At 29.9% G+C, this 25,828-nt stretch overlaps 1 protein-coding gene across 1 annotated transcript; it reads right to left on the bottom strand.

Annotated features, from left to right (window-relative positions):
* Positions 1-5,412: 5,412 nt before the first annotated feature.
* Positions 5,413-15,211, bottom strand: LOC129958395 (hepatic leukemia factor-like). The gene is made up of 3 exons (XM_056070866.1): positions 14,976-15,211; positions 11,517-11,759; positions 5,413-9,747 (listed from the first exon to the last, which is right to left on the bottom strand). Exons 1-3 carry the CDS (start codon positions 15,067-15,069, stop codon positions 9,278-9,280), a joined length of 807 nt encoding a protein of 268 aa, XP_055926841.1. The 5' UTR covers positions 15,070-15,211; the 3' UTR covers positions 5,413-9,277.
* Positions 15,212-25,828: the final 10,617 nt, after the last annotated feature.

Genomic DNA, 25,828 nt, shown 5'->3' with positions numbered 1-25,828 from the left:
TAAAAGATACGTCTTAAGAAAGATATACATAAAACATCATGAAAAAACGATAAATTGCATACTTTACTTTGACAACATAATCATAGCTTTCATTTTTTGGTTAATCAAAAAAGAAAATATTTTATGTTAAAATTTAAAGGATTCTCTAGTTTGATTTTTGTTTCTTAGCAAATACTTAATTAATTATTTATTCTAATTAATTAAAAGGCTATTATATTTTATAAATAATTAAAAGCCATGTGTATTTTCAAAATTTCCGGAACTATTCACAGCGATTTAAATGAAGAAATTTGAAAGCATTTGAGGTGAATCAGCTTAAAAGTTCTTAGCTTATATAGTTTTGATATCACAAAATTTAAATCAGGTTTTGAATGATGCTGACTATTATTTTAACAAGAATTTCATTGATTTTGTAATTTTTCAATAGCTATAATGAATCAGATGCTTTATTTAATTGTTTGTGATTCTTTAAATATTTATAACTATGAAATTGATAATTTTGTAGAAGTTTTCAACACAATTTACATCATGATAGATGATAAATTAGTACATTCAGTCTTTCGATTCATTAAATGATAGAAAAGGAAATAAGAAATATCTGGCATTTATTTATATTTAAATGTAAATCTTCAAAACCATGTTGAGAACTAATTATTCTAAGAAAATAAAAAATAATCCATACTGTTTTATTTATGCATAAATATAGCATATTTTCTCTCTTTTTTATTCTAATCTTTATGGCTTTCCTCTTTACTCCGGTTTACTCTCGGTTTTCGCTTTTTATATATGTATATTTATTGCATTTTTACTTGGGTTTTCTCTTTTGTTTGTTCGTATATGTATGCATGCATATTATACAAGGGGTGTTCAAATGAAAAGGTACGAAACGTCGTAACAACGTAACCGTTAACATACTTGTCTATACCGCTATGGGAGAACGTAGCGAGACATCTAGGGATGCGATTGGAGTCTCAAGCGTAAATCGCAGCATGCGCAAGAGAGAGCAGAGGCTCTTATAAAGAGCGCCGTCCAATTGACGTGGCAGGTCAGCTATTTGTTGAATTCCTCGAGCACAGAAGAACCATTAACTCCGATGTGTACTGTGAGACATTCCGAAGACTACGCAGAAGTCCATCAAGAACAAAAGACCGGGGCTAATCACGGAGGGTGTGGTTTTACTCGCATGATAACGCGTGCCCAACACGTCTCCAGGGTCATACACGCGGAACTGTTCAAGTTCAAGTGGGAGTAGCTCGACCATCCGCCCTACAGCCCGGACATGTCGCCCTACGATTTTCATGTGTTTGGTCCCCTGAAAAAATATCTGAAAGGGAAGAGCTTCAACTCGGACGGTGAACTCAAGGACGCTGTGAAGGATTAGGTCTCGTCACGGCCACAGGAAATCTGGGAACAAGGAATTATTCGGTTCAATGGGATCGTTGTGCTCAAATCTATGGTGTATACTTTTAATAAAGTCTTCATTTTTACCCACAGTGCCGTTTCGTACCTTTTCATTTGAACATCCCTTGTATACATTATATATTTTCTGGGAAAGGAGCAGGCGATAGGCTTTTAAATGATGGCTTTATTCATAATTATTAAGGAAATCGCTAAATAGTATTTTTATTAAGGAAGAGCAAATATGTAATTTTATTTATAAAGTACAAAAATAAACAAATTAAATAACGACAGAATGCGGTTGGAATAGAATAAAAAAATCCACATGCATTCAGGTTACGCCTAAGTTTCATTTGCAGAAATTAATTTTCATTTTAATCCCCTCTATATAGAACAATATATATTGGATTGGCAACTAAGTAATTGTGTATTTTTTTTAGAAAATCAAAGACAATTTTTTCATGGAACTAAATAACTTTATTCTGTAATGTATTGCCCATTTTGATCAATGACCTTTTGCCATCTTTCAGGCAGCATCATAATCCCACGTTCATAAAACTTCTGGTTTTTATTAGCAAAAAACTGAATCAGGTACGATTTGACATCAACATCATTATTGAAATTTTTACCATTCAAGGAGTTTTGTAAAGATCGAAACAAAAAGTAATCAGATGGTGCAAGGTCAGGACTATATGGTGGATGTGGCAAAACATCCCAACCAAGCTCCAATAATTTTTGCCGAGTGACCAAAGATGTGTGTGGCCTTGCATTGTCATGATGGAATACAAAACCTTTTCGATTTGTCAATTCGGGCCGCTTTTCTTCAACTGCATTGTTTAATTTCATTATTTGTTCAATGCAGACATCAGAATTGATCGTTTGGTTGGGTGGTAAGAGTTCAAAGTAGACAATTCCTTTGTAATCCCACCAAACTGATAACACAACCTTCTTTTGATGAATATCAGCTTTTGATGTTGTTTGAGTTGGTTCATCTGGCCTGCTCCACGATCTTTTCCGCTTGATATTGTTGTTAACAACCCATTTTTCATCGCCAGTTATCAGTCGTTTTAAAAATATATCATTTCCATTACGTTTCTTTAGCAAATCGCAGCTGTTAATGCGTTGCGTTAAATGCGTTTCTTTCAGTTCGTGAGGAACCCATGTATCGAGTTTTTGAACACAGCCAAGTTGTTTTAAGTGATTTTCAATGCATGTATGTGATACATGAAGCTTCTCTGCAATCTCACGTGTTGTACTGTGGCGATCCGAATCGATTATTGCTTTGATTAGGTCGTCATCAACTTCAACTGGACGACCAGAGCGTTTTTCATCTTTGAGTGAAAAATCACCAGAACGAAATTTGGCAAACCAATTTTGACACTGTCGTTCTTTTAAGGCTTCGTCACCATAAACAGCACATAACTTTTTATGAGCTTGCAATGCGTTTTCCCCTTTGCTGAAATAAAAAAGCAAAATATGACGAAAATGTTCCTTTTGATTTTCCATTTTTCAACGAACGCCAAACGAAAACTGCGCAACCGATCAAAGAACTTTTTTTACTGATTGACAGCTGAATTGCCAACTATCAAATAACAAAATGTGTTTTACATTTGTACTACGTCTGCAAACCTAAAAATTCAACTGAAGCCATCTATGAGTGAAATCCGCAATTACTTAGTTGCCAACCCAATACATATATACTCACATATTTGATATGAAAAAATATAGAATTAGACATCATATAAATGCAAATAGCTATTTTTTATGATTTTTTTTTCACATTAAGCAATAGTTTGCAATACCTGAGTAGTCTGTATTTCAGAGACTCTTCCAAGATATGCTATTTTATTCATTTCCAGGAAGTTTCCATTTCCTCCAAGGAATAAATAAATCCCTCCACCCGAGTTCCGGGTCCACACGTACATCATATATTTGGTTGAACAAAAATTAAAATGCAGCGTATTTTGGTCAACGAACCGATTTCTGCTCTTACAGCCCTTTTATTTTAGTATTAGATTTTATTTCTAGCAGGTTTCATAGAACGGGGGGGGGAGTAAAATAAAAGCATTTTTTTTACTAAAAACTATTTAGCAACAATCTTTATTTATAAATGGTTAAAATCGTGATCGCATAAAAAATTCAAAGACTTAATATTTTAAATTTCTAAATTAAAAAAAACTAATTTTTATTTCAGAATTGCTAATAAAAATTATGAATAATAGTTAAAAGAAATGCGACCAAGTAAAATAATGAATAATAAGTGTTATAATTCAGACAAATTAAAAATTACTAAATTCAGATACTTAACTGCAAGTTATTTGCTCACAAGTTCCTTTACACCCGAAAACAAAATTTCCGAAGCTCTAAAAACTTACGATACATGCAGGTGGTTATCAAAATAATGGAAACACCTTAGATTTATATAGAATCCTTTATTAGTATGGTATAGGACCATCTTTGGCATTTAATATATCTTGAACTCGCCTAGGAATTGATTCATAAAAGTGTTGAATAGTGTTTAAAGAAAAATTGTACCATTCTTCCTGGAAATATTGTGAAAGTTCTGGGAGAGATGGCCGTGGAAGATATCGATTCCGTATTGAACACTCTAAAACAGACGAAAGCGGTTCAATTATATTAAGGTCGGATGACTGTGCGAGCCAAGGCATATGTTTAACTTCATCCTCGTGTTCATCAAACCATGATTGGCCAAGTCTCGCTGCATAGATAGGTGCATTATCATCCTGGAAAATTCCATCTCTTACAAAAACAAAGTTTGCATCATAGGATGGACCTGGCCAGCTAAAATGTCTCTATACTTCTCTCCAGTGATCCTTCCTTTTAGGATTACGATTGGTCTAGCAGCAAACCACGACATGGCTGCCCATATCATGACAGATCCACCTCCATGCTTGATAGATGGAAGGTGACAATCACGATCATACGCTTGTGCAGGTGTCCTCCAAACATGCACCCGTCCTGTTGTAGGGAAAAGTGTGAAAAACGATTCGTCAGACCATATTACTTTCTTCCACTATCAATCGACCTGGTTTTGTGGGTGCAACACCACTATAGACGACCTTTACCATTAATATCTGTGACAAGTGGCTTGGGAATTGCTGCTCTGCCATAAATGTCCGGTTTATGAAGGGACCTTCTAACTATAATCACCGACACTGGAGAATCCAGATGGGCATTGAGATCTGCGTTCACTTTTGTAAAGTTGTTTGCTTTTTAGACATTACAACCCTCTTCAATACCCGTCGGTCTCTTTCACTGAGCTTCTCTTTTTGCACACTAATTTGCTTTGCCGAGCCGTGTGTATGCTGTCATGACTTTAGACACCGTTAACTCTAGAAACGCCTAAAAGTTGAGATGTTTTGGTCACATAATTTGGCCTCTTTGAAAACCTGATAGGTTCGACATTTTAAGCTTTTGGAAAAAATCCAAGAATTACATAACTTCAATAAAGTTAACACATACTATAAGAATATATAAATTACTATTTATATATTTTTAAAAAAATTGGTGGCTATTATTATATTTTAATGTTTACGAAGCGCATTAAAAAATGTCACTGTTATTCATAGGTGTCTCCATTATTTTGATAACCACTTGTAGCATATTACCACTTTGATGCTACTGACAAAGGTATTAAAATTAAATCTTAACCCTTTGCACTGGGTTGTCTTCTCTCATGCACCATTCATTTTGACGTTTTATCTTTTTAATTTTGATTGTTAAAAATACCTGCAGAGTGGTAAGAAAATGCAATTTAATTTTTCAGGGAAACTCGATTTAAAGAAATAATATATATTTTTCGGTGCAATAAACAAGTCATATGTTAGAATATTTTAATTACTTTTTCGAATGCGAAGGGTAACACGTACGCTGCACGATTTAAATCTTCTATCTAATCTGATAATCCCTTCTTTGCTATCTCTCAAAAAAAGTTGAAGGGGTTATCTAATTAGATAGGAGGTGTATAGAGAAAATATTAACAGAACAACAAAATCAGAATAAATTTTTATTAACAAATTGATAACTTATACACATAATTTCAACAGAATATTTAACTTTTAGAACTACTTTAAAATGTCAATCTAATGAAATAAAATCCTCAACAATCTCTAATCTCAAGTCAATATAAAATATTTCATTTACAACTAGAAGAATTCACAATAAAATTTGCACAGTTCACAACATTAAATATTTAAGACAACATCAACTGTAAATATTCATCAATCTAAAATGTGACAACTTTCAGACAAAACAGCTATTAAGCTTACAAAATTACTCACTGTATCACAAAGAACGATGACTTTCTATAACTCACAAAAGCTCCTTGTCATGCACAAACAAATCATGCAAGGTACACTAAGAGGTGCATCAAAACTCATAATATACAGTGATATCCTACAGAGCATCTGAAAGAATGAACTCAATAAGAGTTCCCTGAAACAGATATGTTTTAGTAAATATAATATTTAAAAAATATTTGACAAAAAATACTAACCGTACTCTAAAAGGAATTTCAAAAAATTAAACAGCTTTTTAAAAGAAATTTTTTGCTGTATTTAAAACTGCAATGAATATAAGTATAAAGACAATTAATAAATGCATAACAAACACGAAGAAATATAATTTGTACTAATAGGACTGAAAATGACCATCCATAACTTATGCTGATTAATGGGAAATTGAAAGATGAACATAGCATAACATGAGTTAAAATACTTTGCCTTTTAAAAAAATCTATATGTGAATTAAAAGATTATCATATAATGCACATATATGAGAAAACTATCTTTCAATATACAATCAACAGAAGGCATTTTCTCAGCCATTGATTATAACTTGAGCAAACAATAATATTTATAAAAACATAACCCTTCTTTTGATAAAATTCTAATAACAGCTAAGTTTCTTATATAATTTTAATACAAGCTGAATGTGCAGCATGCAGTGTAATGTAAAAATAGCACAAGCTCAACAGAGCTTTATATGAGATTGATATTTGATATTGAAGCAAAATATAACAATACTACAATAAATCTATTTGGCAAATTTTTATGATAAAAAAATAATTATGCTTCTTTGTTGGTCAGAAAATAGAATCAACTTCAAGCTGGAAACTGTGCTAATTTCATCTTATATCCTCACTACAGTTAAAATTCAATTTTGCCATATAAAACTTCAAAAAATGGACATTTCATTCAGCTTTTATCAAAAGTTTTGACCTGAGAATAGGACATATCATATAAGCATATATTATCATTTCCATGAATTTCCAACAGAAAAGTCATTTAGTTCTATAAGAAAAAAAAAGTATAGAAAAGTTCCCTAATCTATGCTTACATAATACAACCTGAGAATAAGAATGCCTTGAAAGCATAAAATACCAATTACCTTAACAAAAATCAAGAAAAACTGTTCTAAAAAAAACTTTATGTGCACTTGATCTTAAAATTCTTTTATATCTTGAAATAAAACTGTTCAGATAAAAATCAACACCTAAAATCTAAAGACTTCTTAGTGCATATTTCTTTTTATAAAGTTTCCAGAAACAAAATTTAGAAGTGATCAGCTAGCATAGTAGTTTTTAATATGCATATAATAGACCTCATCTCTACTTTCGTATCTCTAGATATCTACATTAAGAACCTTATGGTCCCATTGTCATCATCACAATTAGTTTAAAATTTAAATTTTCTCATAAAATTCCAAACTTAACTTTTCTCTATCACAAATGCAAATGATTGCATTCACCCGAGTTTTCAAATAAAAATACAGACAATTGATAATTGAAGTTTCACTTTAAGTAGAATGAAACTTAATAAATCCCTTATTCCAAACACAATTATATATAAATTTCAAATATTTAATAGTCTAACAAAAAAACAAACAGTCTTGAAAATGTAACAAAGAAGATTTAGAGGGGATAAGAGAAACATGCTTTTTCCCTTATATATTAAGTAATTTTAATGAAAACGGCATATGTTTACAGTGATAGACCACTATAAACACAGCAGTTAGCACTTTTAGAATGGCAAAACAAACAAAAAACGAACTTCAACAAAATCACGAAATTATTAGCCATTTTATTCTAGGAAAGAAAAGGAAAATTACTTTAAGTTATATTAAGAATTCCTCTGAGCAAAATGAAAAGTAAACTTGAAAGTACTAACTTAAGTTAGCACAAATCAAAACCAAGAATTGCAGGCATACATAAAACAAAGATAAATATTAAGATGGGTGAAATAACAGATATTGAACCACTTTAACAGGCAGCAATACATCATATAGAACCAATATAACATCCACCAAACAGAAAAAGATAAGACAGTTTCCAAAATCAGAAGATCAATAACCTTCATTTATACAGTGTATTATTTTCATTCGATTTTAATATAATTATTCAGATTCGGACACAAATATATACTTATTACAGTATTACGATATTGACAGCTGATAAAAATAAGCAAGTATAATATATGATTAAATGTGCAAGTATAATATGATTCCATTTTAAGAAAGATCCAACAAAACTCAATCAAATTCTGTCAAACACAGGTAAAATTACTTTTCACATGCATTTGACTAAATCTGCATTATAGATTTGAACTAGCTGTGTCTATTAACCGATTAATATTACTAATTACTAAATCACTTACTAAAAATAATCCACATTTCTAGAATCCATGTTTATTAAAAGTAGAAATAAAATTTCTCAGAAAACTGGCAAGTTTCATCATAAGGCCGGAATGACAAGCACCACAATGGCAATAGAAATTTCTTTCATGAAGGCAAGTAATCAAGAGTGAGAACTAATTAAGCGAAGAGTTTGTTCAAGCAAGAAGAAAAAAATACCCCAAAACGCTAATTCATTACATTTGTACAAGTTACAAAAATAATGTACAAGAGGGAAACACTAAAACATCACACTATTTATTAAGTCTACAATTGGTAGTTAAACACAACATGAAAAACACGAAAAATCTGTACAGGTATGTATTCATTAGTACAATGAATATATGTTATGGGTTTATTGAAGAGAAAAAGATTATTAATGGTGTTCTAATTGTTTTTAATAATTTTAAACTTAATTTTTCATAGATAATAAATACCTTTTTAGGGAGATGCAAATATCATGGAAAGTTTATGCATAAAAATGCATTATGGATTTTTCAAATAGAACAACAATTAACATACAAAGACAATTTGAAAGCCAGATTGAATCTTGATTGATGTAATTGGCATTCAACTTTAATTAAAGAATAGGACATATAATATTATATATATTATATGTCCTATTCTTTAATTAAAGTATATATTATCCATTAGCTTTTATCTTATTTGTTTTGTTTGGTCATGCACAATTTAATATGCATAAAAATCTTATGATCACTGAATTTTTATTTTCAACATGATTTAATGGATATTATTTCTCTAAAATGACAATGAGAATTCTTTTACATACTATTCAATAAAAGAACAAAAGAAAATATTACTTAAATCATGGACTAATGTTGTTGCTTACATAATGAATACACACACCATAAAATGCAATTAAAGATAACTAAACAATGGTACATGACATAGAATTAATGCCTAAAATAAAACAAAAGTTGAATCAATCATAAAATTCTGAATACAACTTTTAACAATGATACTAAGCAACTATCAAACAAGTGATAAAAATATTACTAAGCAACTATTCATAAATCTCTAATCTTTCTTAAAAAATCTTTGTTCTGCAATTTCACTAATTTGTTATGTATGCAAAAACATGTGAAAGCCTTATGCAATACACAGTTTTTCTGACAAGGTATTTAATACCTTGTTAATAGCATACTGTACAATTAAATGAAATGACTGTTCATGACTCATATTTTCTTATTTTCTCCTTCAACATATCATTTTCAGCTTGTAAACGAATAACATCTTCCTTAAGCGAGTTGTTCTCTTTCTCCAGATATGAAGCTCTAAGTACAATCTGATTCTCCTTCAAACGTCGTGCTTCACGTGACCTTTTGGCAGCTATATTATTCTTATGGCGTCTTGCCCAATATTTATCATCTTTGAGGTTATCAGGTACAAAATTTTTGCGAGATTTTTTAATAATTGGCTGTGGCTTCAACTCTTCTTCAGGGAAGACTGTCGATGCTGGATCATAATGCTTATGCCCTGGAGGTGTGGCTAATGCCAAATCTGAAGGAGAAAACTTACAGTCTATTGAATATGATCTTGATCTTGATCTTTTTTCTGGAACATCAGAAAAGCTTTGCATTGAATTAGTATCAGATTGAGCAGGAGAACACATAGGAGATTGCTCACCAGAGCACACACCTAAAAGTAGGAAAGATGAATAATGTTATATGTAAACACATTTAATAAGATTTCTATTAAAAACAAACATACACAACAACGAAAACTACAAAAAAAAAGCCCTTCATGCATCACTAGCAAAATAAGACAAATTTTTGTGATTAACACAGAAAAAGAACAACTATATCACAAGTCACCAACAAACACTGGGTAGTACAAACACAAAATGTCACAGATTCAAATGAACAATACAAGGGAACACATTTATTAAAAAGTGATTTCTTACACTGATGGAGATACCAATAATATCTTGCATAGTCTGTTGAAATGACAGCATGAAAAAGAAAGAAATCATCAATTGAAAACACAATCTCAATTATTAGCTTTTTTTCTAAAAAGGTTCGGCAAAGGGCAAAAACAGACGAATCTCAGAATCAAAAATAATTAGAAAAAAGACAAATTGAAAAAAAAATTAATAAATCTTTCATTAAAAGACCTATACTGTTCACTGCATGTCCCAGGTATTTAATAAATTTATAATATTTCAATAAGCAAGAAATTTAGATCTTTAAAAAGAAGATAAAATTACATATTAATGCAAATTCCATTTAAATCAAATTTTTAACATTATGCTCCAAATCAATTTTTTCTATGCATGTTGCTTCAAGTATTATACAAGTAAAATAATTCAAGGACATTCAAGATACAGAATTGGTTGAATTCAGTCTTGTTTCCACTCATTTTCACTTTTTATTCATTTTTTACTGAATGGCAATATGGTAAATGCATTTTAGCCAAACGTGTTCAGCAGCATGATCATAAATGGCTTTTAATCACACCACAACTAACAATTGTATAACCAATCACTATAATAAAAGAACAATATTCTTTTTCTTTTAAATTAACATTGGTATTTTAAAATATTTATTACAGCATATAAGAAATTTCATGCTATTTTCTTGATATGATTTTGCAACATTCACTATGCTCTGCAAGTCTCTTTTTTGCATCTTTATTGTCCTGATTATGTTCTTCCCTAACAACAACACCACACTGCTTAGTGTGTAAGCAACTTCACAAATAATAAAAAAAAGTACTTGACTAGCAAGCTAATTTGTATCACTTTATTTGCTGAGAACATTCAACAACACTTAGATCTATTTCAACAGCGAAAAGGAGAAAATAACCCCTTAGATTACTTTAATACTTAAATAGTTAAAAAGCATGCGAGAGAAAAAAAAAATGTCACTATCTTCAGTTAACTAACAAAGAATACACTACAGTAACTTACAAAAATTATATGTCACAAGCTATTATTATAGTTATTAGATCTAAAGGTATACTTCACAGTTTCTCATCTTAATTTAACAATTTTAAAAATGGAAAGACTAATATGAATTACAGACTTAATTTCAAATGCATGTCAAATATTGCAACAAATTTTGATAAAAAGTGAAATTATTGAGACATTATTATACATCCTAGTTACCAATCCAAGGCACAACACAAAATGTGAATACCTGCAATTCTAAAATAAATTTCTGAATTTACCACTAAACATTTGATAAGATTTAAAACAAAAAAACTGCACAAGTTATTAAAACCTGTTGTGGCAAGAACTCACAACTCAACAAGGGGAAATGTTGAAATCATAAAAATCTGTACTAAAATACTGTTTGATTGGTTAGTCAAAACACTCATGTATGAAAAAGAGGGCAGAACCAAGTTATTAAAAATTTACAAATGTATGATCATCAAGGGCTAAATATAATTTTGAAGAATGGGTTTACCTGGCATAAGAACATTTGAATTTTCTTCAGCTGTAATTTGCAACTGTTGCTGTCCATTTTCATTTATACTATGTTCCAAATTTTCTAAAGAGTGGATACCATTATCAGGGCTATTTCCCAAAACACTATCCAAATCAATGAAGGCTGTTTTATATTCATCCCACAGGTTAGGTCCCAAAAAAGCAGCTGAAGCATCAGGGCAAATTTCTGTATAATCTTTGTCATCTTTACCCACTTGATTTACTGGGAAAAGATTAAAATTCAATGTTAAATTTTATGAACACTGAAAAATTACAAACAAAAGATAATTATTCATAACAAGTGTTACAAACATAATCAAAACAAGAATACACTATCAATAATTAATTTTAAAAACAACAAAATATGAAATAAACTGTAAATCAGGATTAAAGTAGAAATTTGCATTGATTTCATCTCCTGCTAAACATATTAATGCATTGTTTATCAAATTATTTACATTCTAATTCCACTTTAATACTGATTTATAATTTGTTTCCATAATGCTCCTTGAATTGCAGCATTTTACATATTTTCATATTTGTTTTATATTTGCCAACACAAACTCTTGGTGTAGCAAATTTATTTTATAGTCAACTAAAATATGTAAAATATCAAATCAAGAGAAAATTTCTTAAAATGTCTACATCGTATATACTTGCAAAAGTATACATAAAAAAGAAGTAAAGACAAAACCTTTAACTGTACCTTTAAACAAAAAAACATTTATTTAGGTATTGCAATGATTACAAAAATTCTTCTACAAAGGGTACAGCCAATAAGAGAGCAATCAGAATTCAATAGAATTTATCTAGAAATGCATGACAAATTAAGAAGTGACAGAAATATAAAAGGTGTTAATTGCAATTCAGAAAAACCAGATAAATTTATTTATCACAAAAGAATTAAAAATATTAATTTGTGAATGGATCAGGTATAAGAACTAAGCTAATGCATTTTGTTTCAAAAAAATTTATTATATACCTAAATATCATAGCATACACAAATATATATTTTCAATTTAACCATATTCTCAAAAATAGTCATTTTCTAATCACATGAATTCAAACTTCAACTTCTCAGCTAAGTGGATCCTGTATACCTTGGGATCAAATAGTTATAATTGTCTAAAACTGCTCCAAAGTAATTTAGTTTTAGCTCCAGTTTCACTCCCAAAATGAGGAACCTTTTTCCCAAGATGCTGAAAGACTGCTAATTTTTTCTTTTTCTTTCATATTCTTAATAGTGAGGCTGAGTTATGTTTCTCCAATTCATTCAATTGATAATAAATTGAGTGATGCATTCAGATCAATAACTGTATTTTCTTCCAGACTCTATAGTAAACATTCATTAATTTCACATCATATGCATATATTGTGAGAATTTCAAAAGACCCAGCAAATTTGAATTGTGAAAAAGTTTTGAAAATTAATTGCAGTTTGTGCTATTTTTTTTATTTTTTTTACCAACGATATAGAAAAAAACATTTTAAGGATTAATTTTTTTTTAAAAAAATCTTCAAAAGGTAGCAAAATATTACAATTTAGTCAAAAAGTTATCAGTTTTTTTGGCTCCTTCATATATAAGGAATCTTTAATATACCCCCAAAATGTAGAAATCGCATGAAATAATAATTGGAAAATAAGACGATCAATAAAATATACCTTGATAGCAATTTAAGTAGTTATAAGCCATAACTTCAGTTCCTAAAACACTGTTTACAAAAACACTGTTACTCCCCCGTGACAAGTATGAAATGTGCTCGAAATACCTTTCACCCCTTAAATTTACCTAAATGCCTCAAAGGCCGAGTCAGGCCTCTGTTGGACTGGGCGATCTCAGGCGAGTTAGGGCTCAAAAGGTTAAAACTCAATTTTTACTTCATAATTTGTATATACATATATGTACTTTCACATAATCAGCACTGTTTTCGTGATTTGTTATTTAACAGTATCTTATAATAGTTCATGAACCGTTTCTGCAGTTATAAATATACAGTAACATTCTGAACAAAATAAGGTTTATTCTATTAATAGAAAATTATTCTAAAATTTATTTAGAAATATTTCAAAATTTAATTACACTTTTTAAAGAAAAATTTAAAATATCTATACAGAAAATAAAATTACACACACATATTACATAAAGAGAGAGGGAGTGGAAAAAAACTACCATAGTTTGCCATAAGAGTTTGTGTTTTTTTTTGTTTTTTTTTGCTACTTTTGTAAAATGCAATTAGCTACATAAACTTGTCTTCAAATTGCAAGCATCATTGTCCTTTACAAAACATACAGAAAACTGAAACATTACCCAATTTTAAGAAACAATTATATGATACGATTTTTTTTTTTTTTTTTTTTTTTTTGCAAAAGTGTGCATTTGATTAATAGACCAAAATACATAGTTTCAAATTTTAAATACAAATTAATATATTCCATGTGCCATTTTTAAAAATGATCAATTACAAAGAAAAAACAATTTTCATATATTTCAAGTGTAACTGTTTGACACTTCAAACTATATATAACTCTACAGAGTTGCAATTTTTCTCATTCTACTAATTTTACATTTTTAATTAAATTTGAAGCAGAGACAAATAACATGTGAAAATCAGAAATTAATTTGAGATTTTATTTAAAATTTTCCGCTTCAATAAGTAATATAAAAGATTATACACATTTATATTATCTACTTTAAAAGCTGACATTATTTTAATCTTTTCTAAACAAATGAAACGTTTAAACAACTTACAACAAAAACTTTTAAAATAACCACCTTAAGAATACAAAATTAATACAAATTTGTATCTTAAAATAATTATTGTTTTCCATCTATAATACTTCCTTCCAATACATTTTTTCAAGCACCACAGAGTTAACTTATTAATATTAAAAATAATAATAATAAATAAAAAAAAATATCAGGTACACAATAAACTTAGATTTCACCAGTAAATCATCGTATTAATTACAGAAAACACTAAGGGTATAAAAGTATACCTATATCTTCACAATAAAGTAAAAGCTAATTCATATATTGCATCAGTAAAAAAAAAAAAAAAAAAAAAAAAAAAATCTGATACGATCAAATTTTCCGGCAGTAAAAATATAATTTAAAAAATCGATTATATCCAGAAAATTGAATTTAATCTCAATAAAAGAACCTTTCTCACAAAAAACCTGCTCAACATACGACAACAATATAACTTCCAGATATGAATTCTGGCTCCAAGAGGTGATGTTGAGTGCTCCAGAAAGGTATTTCGCAATACCGTCCTTGAAAGTCAACTTTAATATTTCATAATATTAGAACTTTTAACTAGCATAAATATGTAATATAAAACTTATACAAGAAGTATAATACAACATTTACCACTTATAATTCATTTGGTATAGAGAAAATAACATAAATAATATGTATTCATATATCAAAACTAAATACCTTGAAGTGGATGAGACAGATCTCTTGTTTGCAGAATATTTTGAAGTGTCATACGACAGACATTAAAATCCTGATCCATATTCATACCATCCATGAATTTCAATCACAATGATATAAAATTTATCAATATATTGAAAGAAATGCGCTCAAAAAAAGTAAATACGCAGTTGAGAAATCACACCAGCAAAAATATCCAGCACTTGGTCACATGCTATGCGCAATGTTTCACTTTTCATGTTTTGGCATTTCTTAAATGAGCCCTCTGGCGCGAATATTACGATGTTCTATAGAGGGCACTGCTTTCCAAGCGCAACGATATTGAAAATTTTAAAATTCGTCGTCTTTTCAAATTTTTCTATTATAAAATAAGAAAATTCGTTCGCTTTGAATAATTCTCATAAACTTTCGGGGATCCTAGAATTTGCCTCACACATCAGGCTTAGTCCACCTGTTGCACAACTCTAGAGTGATTTAAAGTCAAAGAAAAAGAAATAATAAAATTCTATGCAACTAGTAGCTTTTTGCTTGTTCCCGTTTATAGAATTAATTAACTTCTTAAAAGAGTATTATAAGCTTGCAGTTATCTGTAATATATAACATACACATTAAATGCGAGATCCACTGAAAAAAATGGGTTGCTTTAGTGCCAATATACAGTGTCTTCTACACATTCTAGAATTCTAAGTAGTGATACGTATATATAATAATAATTTCAGATATTGATAATAAGACAAACTTCAATTTAAAATAAAATTCTTAAAAAATCTTGACGGAATGGGGTCTCTGGTTCTATCATTAAATAATCACTATATTGATAATGAAATATGAAAATATGTTTTATCCGACTCCATCTTATATGCTCTTGGAGAAACACTATCAGGATTTTACAAAAAATATTTTTATTCGTCGTGCTGCAACATACTACGAAGTTCATTGGAAAACACTGTTACTACCCGCTATGCCTAAATTTAACTGTAAGTTCTGTATTCTCAAGAACGAAAAAAGAAAGCCTTGGGCTAAAAGTGTACCTACAGACGCCAACAAAATTCACTTCTGATTGACCAATCCCAGCTCGTGAAAGTATCCCACTACCTATATCCCCGTATATGAGTAATGTAATCGTACATGTGATTGGCTAACGTGCAAACGTGACTGATTGTATATGTTTACATTTCGGACGTAAACATTAAACGTATGTCAGATTCTATCTGATTAATCTTTAAACCACTGCTATCTCTCGTCTAAAATAATGGTTTGAATTTACACTGAAGTATGAAAGAATTTCTAAGCAAGTGTTGATATATGTAGGATAGTAAATATAAAAAATAGTTCTTTTTATCGTATACATAATGTTATTCCATTTACATTAACTTACATATTTTCAGTAACATGTGAAATTATTATGATTTAAAGTACATTTGTATGTATCACCAAATAAGTATTATATTTAGATAAATAATTTTTTCTAAATTTATTTCGAAGATTTTATTTTCTAATGATTTTTTTATTTTTATTTCAGAACATGCAGAGAATGCTTTCTATCAATATCATGTTTTCACAAGTATTGAGTCATCATTTTTAACGATGATCATCATCTTCATATTTAACAATCAGAAATTTATTGATGCAGATATCCATATTTCCTCAATTTTACTTTTTTTCTTGTTGCAATAACACTTAGTCCTCTTGAGCCCAACTAACTGTTGACATTCCTATTAAATACTAATTTTGCCACATGTCAAGTCTTAATAAGCATTACAATTTTTTTTTTTTGTTTATTTATTTATTTTGCATTCAAATGGAATATGGAGGGAAAAAAAAACTCATATATTGAATACATTCAAAGTAAAAAGGAAAAATTGGATTTTGAAAATAAAAAAACCATGACATTTTTTCACTTCTTAAAATCAATTACATACACTCCGACATTGATTTCTATTATACGGGGTGTTGCTGAATGCGACTGACAAATTCAGAGGCGTGATAATAGGCCTCAAGAGGATAAAGAATCACCACACAACATGGGGTCTCAAACGACGTTTAGGGGGTGGAAATCGCAAAAATATAGGGAGTCAGAGAACTGTTGGAAACTGTAAAAAATTAATAAAAAAAATAATAAATGGTGGTTGAATTATGATTTTTTTTAAAGTGAAAGCACCTTCTTAAAGGCTATTTTTCATGTAAGTAACATGCCGATTTGATGAACCATCGGTCGTAAATTATTGAAAACGAAAAAGTAGTTTAGAACCCTTATTTGCAAAAATATTGAAACTTTAAGAAAAATAAAACCTTAAAAATATAAGGAATTTTATACTCTTTAATTTAATATAAGTCTGTAGTGTGAAAACTGAGGAGGTTTTAAGATATTCAAGAAAAATTAAAATGTTTGCCGGGAAACATCGCTGCAACATCGGCACCGATGTTTGCAGAAGGTATTGCAAAATTGTACCGAACATTTCTGAGAAGTGATAGTAGGCATCAAGGCGATAAGAATTTCCAAAGAAATAAAGTCGTAAATAACGGTGAAAATTTATTTGGTGGAATACAGATACAGCATATACATTTACAGCACAGACATTTTAACATAAGAAAGGAAACGATGAGAAACTTATAAAAATTGCTCAATGTTGCGGCCGCGAGAGTCATTACACAACCGACACCGACGTTTAAAGGACCGTCGGACGCACTCAAACAGAACAGGTGTGCTTGCGATTTCTCCAGCAGCGACGACGATCCGTGCTATGAGATTTTCCCCTTTATCCAAAGGTGTCTGATAAACGAGATTTATGTGGCCCCAGAAGAAGAAATCCAAGGGATTGCGATCCGGGGAACATGGATGCCAATGAACAGGTCCGCCGAGTCCAATCCACCTCCCCGTATATGTATCATCTAGGTAGTTAAGCACAGAATTCGAAAAATGCGCTGGTGCACCATCATGCATTAACCACATGCTCTCGCGTGCAATGGCCGGTATTCCCTGCAGTAAATCCGGAAGGACGTGCTGCAAGAAAACAAGGTACTTTGCGCCACTGAGGCATTTGGGCATAAGATACGGTCCCAACAGATGATCTCCGAGAATTCCTGCCCAGATGTTAATACTAATTTGTGTTGCACGTTCGACAAAATAGTGATATGAGGATTTTCGGATGACCAAATATGTGCATTGCGCGTGTTGAAGACGCCTTCTCTAGTAAAGCAGGCTCCATCTGAGAATAAAATTCTTGCAGGAAAGAATGCATTTTATTGTGTGGCATCAGGCATCCAGCGTGCGAACTCCATCCAACGTGGGAAATCGTCATCGCATAGGAGTTGGACTTTCTGCAAGAGGAGGGGGTACATGTTTTCAGCACGCATGGCTTTCCACACCATTTCGTGCCGCATACCCAATTTAGCTGCTTCTGATCGCGTGCATGTCGATGAGGTATCGGCAAAGCGTTGCAAAACTCGGTTTTCTGTTTCAGGTGTGCGCACACTGCGTTCTTGTCCTGCATTTGGCCTCGTTATTTTGAAGGATCCTGTCTCTCACAACCGTAGATCAATATTTGCAAAGGTGCTATCGTGTGGGCAACACCTACTTGGATATTGGTCTTGATATATTCTTTGTGTTAGGCGTATATTACCATCTGCTCGGCCGTAAATGAAATGCATATTCGTCATTCGTGAAATCTGACACGTTGTTTGCGAATGAAACTTAGCGACTATCAATTCTGCATTGCTCTTTAATGAATACAAGCTGCTTTTATATTCCTCGGACGCATGGAAAACTTACATACGAGAAAGCTTCTTCTTCTCGACTACCTTGTTCCAAATCCTCGCATTCATAGGGCCATTCTATTCGCCAGGCTAATTGTCTCTTCGATGTCTGTTTTTGCGATTTTCACAGAATAAGCATCTCCTGCGACCCTATGTTTTATGATAATTTTTCATCTCCTTAATGCCTACTATCACTCCTCAGAAATTTTCGGTACAATTTTGCAATACCTTTTGTAAACATCGGTGCCGATGTTGCAGCGATGTTTCCCGGCAAAAATTTAATTTTTCTTGAATATCTTAAAACCTCATTTTTTACACTACAGACTTATATCAAATTAAAGAGTATAAAATTCCTTATATTTTCAAGCTTTTATTTTTCTTAAAGTTTCAATATTTTTGCAAATAAAGGTTCTAAACTACTTTTTCGTTTTCAATAATTTACGATCCCCTGTTTCATCAAATCGGCATGTTAGTTACATGAAAAATAGCGTTTAAGAATGCGCTTTCACTTAAAAAAAAATATATGAACCACCATTTGTTATTTTTTTATTAATTTTTTTACAGTTTCTAACAGTTCTCCGAATCCCTATATTTTAGCGATTTCCACCCCCTAAACGTCGTTTGAGACCCCATGTTGTATGGTGATTCTTTATCCTCTTGATGCCTATTATCACCCCTCTGCATTTGTCGGTCGAATTCGGTAACCTGTATAGCTATTGGAGCAAAAATAATCAAGGAAATGTCTCCCTCAAACTATAATGGCAAGATATTTTGTGCAGTTCTCAATTAATTGAAATTCTTTCAATATAAATTATCAAGATCACGTAACTCATATGTATGAATGAATTTTTGAATTAATTGTGTGTGAATTTACATGTGTTTGAAATATTTCACTACCATCTGCCTTTATTTTATTTTATATGAACAATTTTAAAATATATCCAAATTTCAATAAAAGGCATATTTCTAATAAGATGTTTTCTGTATTTTACTCAATATTTTGCTATAAATATATATAATGTAATTTTAAATCGTCATGTTACATTCCCTCAAAAAAAAAAAAAAAAAAAATCAGCATTTTTTTAAAAATTGGTTTGAATTAGTTTTTTCAATAATATAAATATCCAATACAAAAACTGTCATTTCCCATGAAGGTAAAATATGTCAATCTATTGAATACTTTTTTTCGTGTGAAGGTGAATATTTTTAAATCCTTTTATGGAAGGCCTTATAAACATGTATGAGGCACTGTGCGAGACCTCATATAAAACATTTAGAATTTTAATATAATATTTTAATCATTAAAGATGTATAAATTATCATCTTATGATATTAAAATGCATACATGTTACATTTTTTCTAAAAGATTGAGAAATTATGTATATTTAAAGTAAGTTATATAGAAGTTTCATGCAAGCATAATAAATAGCAGTTAGTTCCTAATAATTAATTTTGAATACAAGCAAAGTCAGTACATTCAACAACTATATTTGTTGACGATTATCTCCATATCAAATAAATGTTTTAAAATTTCAGTTCTTAAAATATCTCCTAATTTTATCTAAATCTTGCACTGGTTTTATATTAATCTTCAGTTTCTAAGCGTTTTCATTACATTGCAACTTCATCTCTACACATACTATAGTGAAGCAAAAAAGAGTAATATTTAGTTTTCATTCCTTTTAACAATTTACTATTTTGTTAAAAATTGTTTTAAAATTAAAATAGCTTTCTAGAAGATGAGATACTGAAATTCTCTCTCTTAAAACTTACCAAAAATTAAATGTTTTGTTATTTTATTTTCTGGAAATACTTAATTTAAACAATATTAATAAATAAATATGCTGTATAATCCTGGTTCATCGTAAACTGATTTTCTGAAATACCTCTGATATTGCAAATTCAAAAATCAAATAATTTAATGTAGGGAAATAATTAGAATTATTCCCATGAAAACGCAGATTTTTTAATGAGTAACTGATATGCTATTATTCATGTACTAAAGTTTTGAATTCGTTTTGTATTAAAAACATTTCAAGCTCCCCCACCCCTTCCCACCATATAAAAAAAAAAATTCAAGAACCTATTTTAGTTTAAAAGCAGGAAGTCTTATAAAATTTAGTGTTCATATTCTACCCTTTTTTCTCCCATTGAGATTACCCACTCACAACCTATGGGCATAATCAATCAATGTCAACATTTGACAGGAAAGGTTTTACCATAGATTCACTTGCTGCTACATTTTAAAATTAGGATTTATCAGACACTTATTTTGCTTATAAAGTCTTGACTCATACTTTGAAATTTTACAATATTTAACAAATATCTTCATTAAATTATGAAAGATTGCAGAAAGATTTTTTTAAATTTTATTTTTAACTTCATTGACGTGGCCTTTTATGTTGGATATTGGCAATGAACTAGTCACATTTTCCAAAAAAATATTCTGTCAACTGAGTCCAAACAACATATTGCAAAAATATGCTGTGTAGTAAATTATGAAGCATAAAATTGGGAAATGGTATTTTTTACATTGCTAGATAGTTCAAGTACTACTGTACTATTATTTTTTTTTTAAATACAAATCTTCAAAATCATTTTGTTAAATATAAAATTTGTTTTCATTTTGACACTTTTATTTTATTCTTTCGAGTTATAAATATATGATATTCTCTCAGTGCTCCATACGTAAATGATATAAATGAATTTTATTAAATTTACCAATTTTATATACTATTCCAAGCACTAATAAACTAAGTTTGTTTCATTTGCAAAATTAAGAAAAGAAAACTATATCTGGGAGGCATTTTGTAAAATTAATTGATAACCAGAAGATTAAGCTATTTATTAACTATGCAAAGAGAAATCATTAAGTAATAAGTTTAAATGGAAAAATTAATAACAGAGAATCATTAAAAATACACAATTTGTGAAAAGTAATAATGTAATATGTTCTTATGGTCCTGTTTCAGTTAAAAGTACAAGAAAACTCTACACATCTTTATACGAGTTGAAAGGAAAAAAAAAAAAAGCTCAGCATTACCTTGAAGAGCCTTTTTAATAAGCATGAAAAAGTGATGAAATATGCAGACAATGAATAAACAATATAACAACATTACAAATTTCTATAATATATTTCTACCATCTGCCTCTCAACAATTTTTATACAAATTTCTATCTATCCCCCCCATAAGAATGTACACTAAACAAATGAAATACAATTCTTTTTATATTATACAAGAGATCCAGTTTCACTTTTATATACAACACAGTTACTGCATGGAAAATGTTTCATTTCTTAACTATCACTTACTGCTTTGTTGCATTGATGATTTCTTGAATGGATTTAGCTTGATGCTATTTCCCCCCCCCTTCATAAAGGAACTTCCTAAAAGTTAAAAGCTTAAAAAGAAAGCCAGAATTTTCTTGACAATCTTTTCAGCTAAACCATTGGGAATTTGTTCCTTTATTTAATGCAGAAGAAAATACATAAATTCAAATACATTCAATATAAACCGTAGTGCAAAAGTTTAAATTATGTCACTTACCTTTTCTTCACATCTTCAAGGCACTCCCTTTCCAAAATTATCTATTCTTACTGAGATTAGCAATCGTAACTTGCATTGATTCTTCTGCGAAACTACCGTAAAAGAATTTCATAAAAGTTAAGCTTAAGAGAAGGCTAGAAATCCTTTGATAATCACACAAAATTAACCATTAGGAATTATTTTTTATTGTGTTTAAAAAGGATAAGGCATAATTCCCATTAAGATAAACAATTAATAAAATTTATTATTTTTAAATTAATATCAAAATATTGATTACAATAAAACACTTAAAAATTTAAGTTTTTAGTAATCTGTTCAAACATTAGGGCTCTAAATGCAAGTATGTTAAAATTCTGAGTTGAATAAAACTTATTCAATTTTTGTGTGCATAAAAACAGATTCCACAATTAAAATCATCAATTTCTTTTATATGAGGTAGAAAAACTATTAGCCAGTGGCTTTCTGAATTAAGCAATTTATTCAAAATCCTAGACCACTTCCTAATCAAACTTGCAGTATTATTATCTAGTCTACCACCAAGTGTATTCAAATGTTTTAAGGTTTATATTAATGATAATCAAAGTCCAATGACAATTTAAATCAATAGGGATAATTAATAAATCTAGATTTGGCAACTCTTGAATCCAAGAAAATTTAAGAATATCCTTCTGGTTAAAAATTAAAACTGACTGCAAGGATTCTCTTGCAGTCAGTTGCTTTACAATTTTCCAAATTTCTCAACAAATACAAAAAGAAAAGCAATAACAGGATCATACAGCCAACCCCTTTTAAAGTTTGACAGCACAGACTTTAGATAATTCTCTTATTTCAGAGTGACAAAAGAATCAAAAGATTTTAATATATAAAAAGAAAGATTGATATTATTAATAGTTGCTATTGTTGCAGTAGGATTATCTCTATTCATTTTACTAAATTTATTGAATATATTAAGGCTAGCACATACAGAATTTTCTCGAGCAGAATAAGATTTTAAAGGAGTAATTTCCTTTGTATGACCATCAGGATCATCACTACTTTTTTCATCACGACTAAAACCTTTAGAAGTTTCTTCCGCAAGATAAGATTGCAAAGGTACAATCTGCTCTATAACACTATACAGTTTATCAATTTTTTTTCATTTAATCTTTTCTCTTTCCCACATTTTTCATGAAATGATTGTTTCCTCTTAAGTCTTTGAGAAGTTTTCCAAAATCACGGAGCATAACTTTTTATATTCAGTTTTTTTTTTTTTTTTTTTGCATTAAAATATTAAGATGAAACATTATCTTTACCATTAATTTTAAGATTTAATTGACCCTTAAATTAATAAGATTTAATTGACCCTTAAATTTAAGATTTGAGGGTCAATTCTTTGTGCATTTCTTTGATTTTCAACAGCATAAGAATCATCTGTTAGGCATGTTTTAATTTCAGAATACAATAAATGTACTTTATGAATATGCTTGCAAAGGTTACTGTTTTCTTCACAAGAACACACATATAAATGGCTACACATTACTGCACAGTTAATATTAGTACATTTAAAACAGCAATGTTCTAATAAAAGACAAACATCTAATTTAATTTTACTATTTTTTTTTTTTTTTACAGTTTATACTATCCCCCCCTTTTTTTATCTGTGAATTTACTAACCATTAATCATCATGTTTAGCTATATCGTTAATTGGAATTTCTACTCCCATTTCATGCTTTTCTTTAATAATTATATTGAATTTCAATTTAATGGAACATTATTTTCAACATTTGAAGAATACTTTAAAAACTTATCTGTTTCCATCTTTAAAAGATTTGAAATTAGATCATCTATGAACCTATTGAATTTACATTCAAAATATACAGTTTTTATACGCAATAATTATTTGTATAGGTATTACCATGCGGAAACTCTCTATAGCAGGTAGCCTATAATACATTTCCAGCAGAATAATTTTTTACAAAATAAATAAAATTTTGACATTCATTTAAATATTTGCTAATGAAAGTTCAGACTTTCTATTAAAAGCATTAAAAGAAAAACCATCATTATCAGTCACGACCATTTATTTCATACAATTAGCAAACTGCAAATTTATTTTATGTGGAAATACCACTAAAAACATTTTCAACGAATTATTCTTATTTACCTTCATAGCTTTTCCACGCCTTTGAACAGTATAAATGGATGCAACAGATTGAGAAATAGATAATATAGCAGGAAGAGATGGAGAAACTGAATGAAATAGAGATGTAGGAATAGATGGAGAAGTTAAAAGAGGTGGAGTTGTAAGAATAGATGGAGGAATTGAAAGGAGTGGTGGAAATGTAAGTAGAAAAAATGAAATGCATGGCATCACAGGTATTACAAATTGAATATTACCTATAGGTGGAGAGGACAGAGAAGGAATATCTTCCTTGAGAAGAATAGCTGACTCTTGCCTTGGCCAAGGAACTGGCCTCGCAGACTCTTGCTTTGGCCAAGCAGAAGTAACAAAGGCTGTAGGGGAAGATGGCATTGGAGAAAACTTAAAATCATCAAAAGAAAGACCAGTATTGGAATACAGAGTCTTCTCAATCTGTGAAAATAAAAAGAAAACCAATTAAAATTTATCAACTTCAACCTTGCAGGAATTTTTAAATTCACTGTTTAAAAAAACAACTAATAACATACAGTCTAATGTATTCCTACACAACTTTTTAGAGGCTATATCAGCTGAAATGCACCCTGTTAAGTATCCAAAAAAGCAATGCAAACCATGTCTTGCAAGATAATTCTTCCAAGATGGTTGGTAAGAGTTGCAAAAGAAAAACGTTTGATAATAATAACACAGTTCGAGTGAACAGTTTATAGCTTGAATCTTATACTTTAGTACCTGTAAATGATACTCTGTTTTCTTACACTCCTTTCTGTGAAAATACAAATATCTTGGAACAATATTCGTCAAAATTATTCTTGCACATGGGTTACGAAATAATACCTCAGTGGCCAAAGCTCTATATTTTTGAAATATTACCTCAATACTATCCAAAAATGTATTATTTGTGCCAACATGCACTATGACTAAGTCATAATTTTTGTGTACAGAAATATTACTAGCTAATCTTTCAATAGTTGCACCAGGATGGGAAACAATATCCAAATGAAAGTCAAACAATTTAACAGATAAATACTTATTCAAGTATTTGATCATGGAATCACCAATAAAGAGATTGGTTAATAAATAGCAAGATAAAATGGAATTCTTTCAAAAGCTAGCAAAAGTAACAAAATTCTGTACAAACTGCCAAAAGAGCACAAGGAAAAAGAGAAAAAAAATTATAAGAGTCAATACACTGAAAATGTTCCAAGACTTTTATTATATACCAAAATTAAATTAAAAACTATCAAGTTCAATATATCACTGAATAATGTGCAAATTAAGAACACTGAAATAATATACAAACAGAATTTTTAAAAAACAAATAATTTAACAAGTCAGCACTAATTTGAAAATCGGAACCGAAATCTTTCAGATTATAGATAGTAATAAGATCTAATTAATCTCAGGAAAAACA

The sequence above is a fragment of the Argiope bruennichi genome, chromosome X1 (assembly GCF_947563725.1).
Source record: "Argiope bruennichi chromosome X1, qqArgBrue1.1, whole genome shotgun sequence".
Lineage (NCBI taxonomy): Eukaryota > Metazoa > Arthropoda > Arachnida > Araneae > Araneidae > Argiope > Argiope bruennichi.
This window is presented reverse-complemented; position numbering and strand designations above follow the sequence as displayed.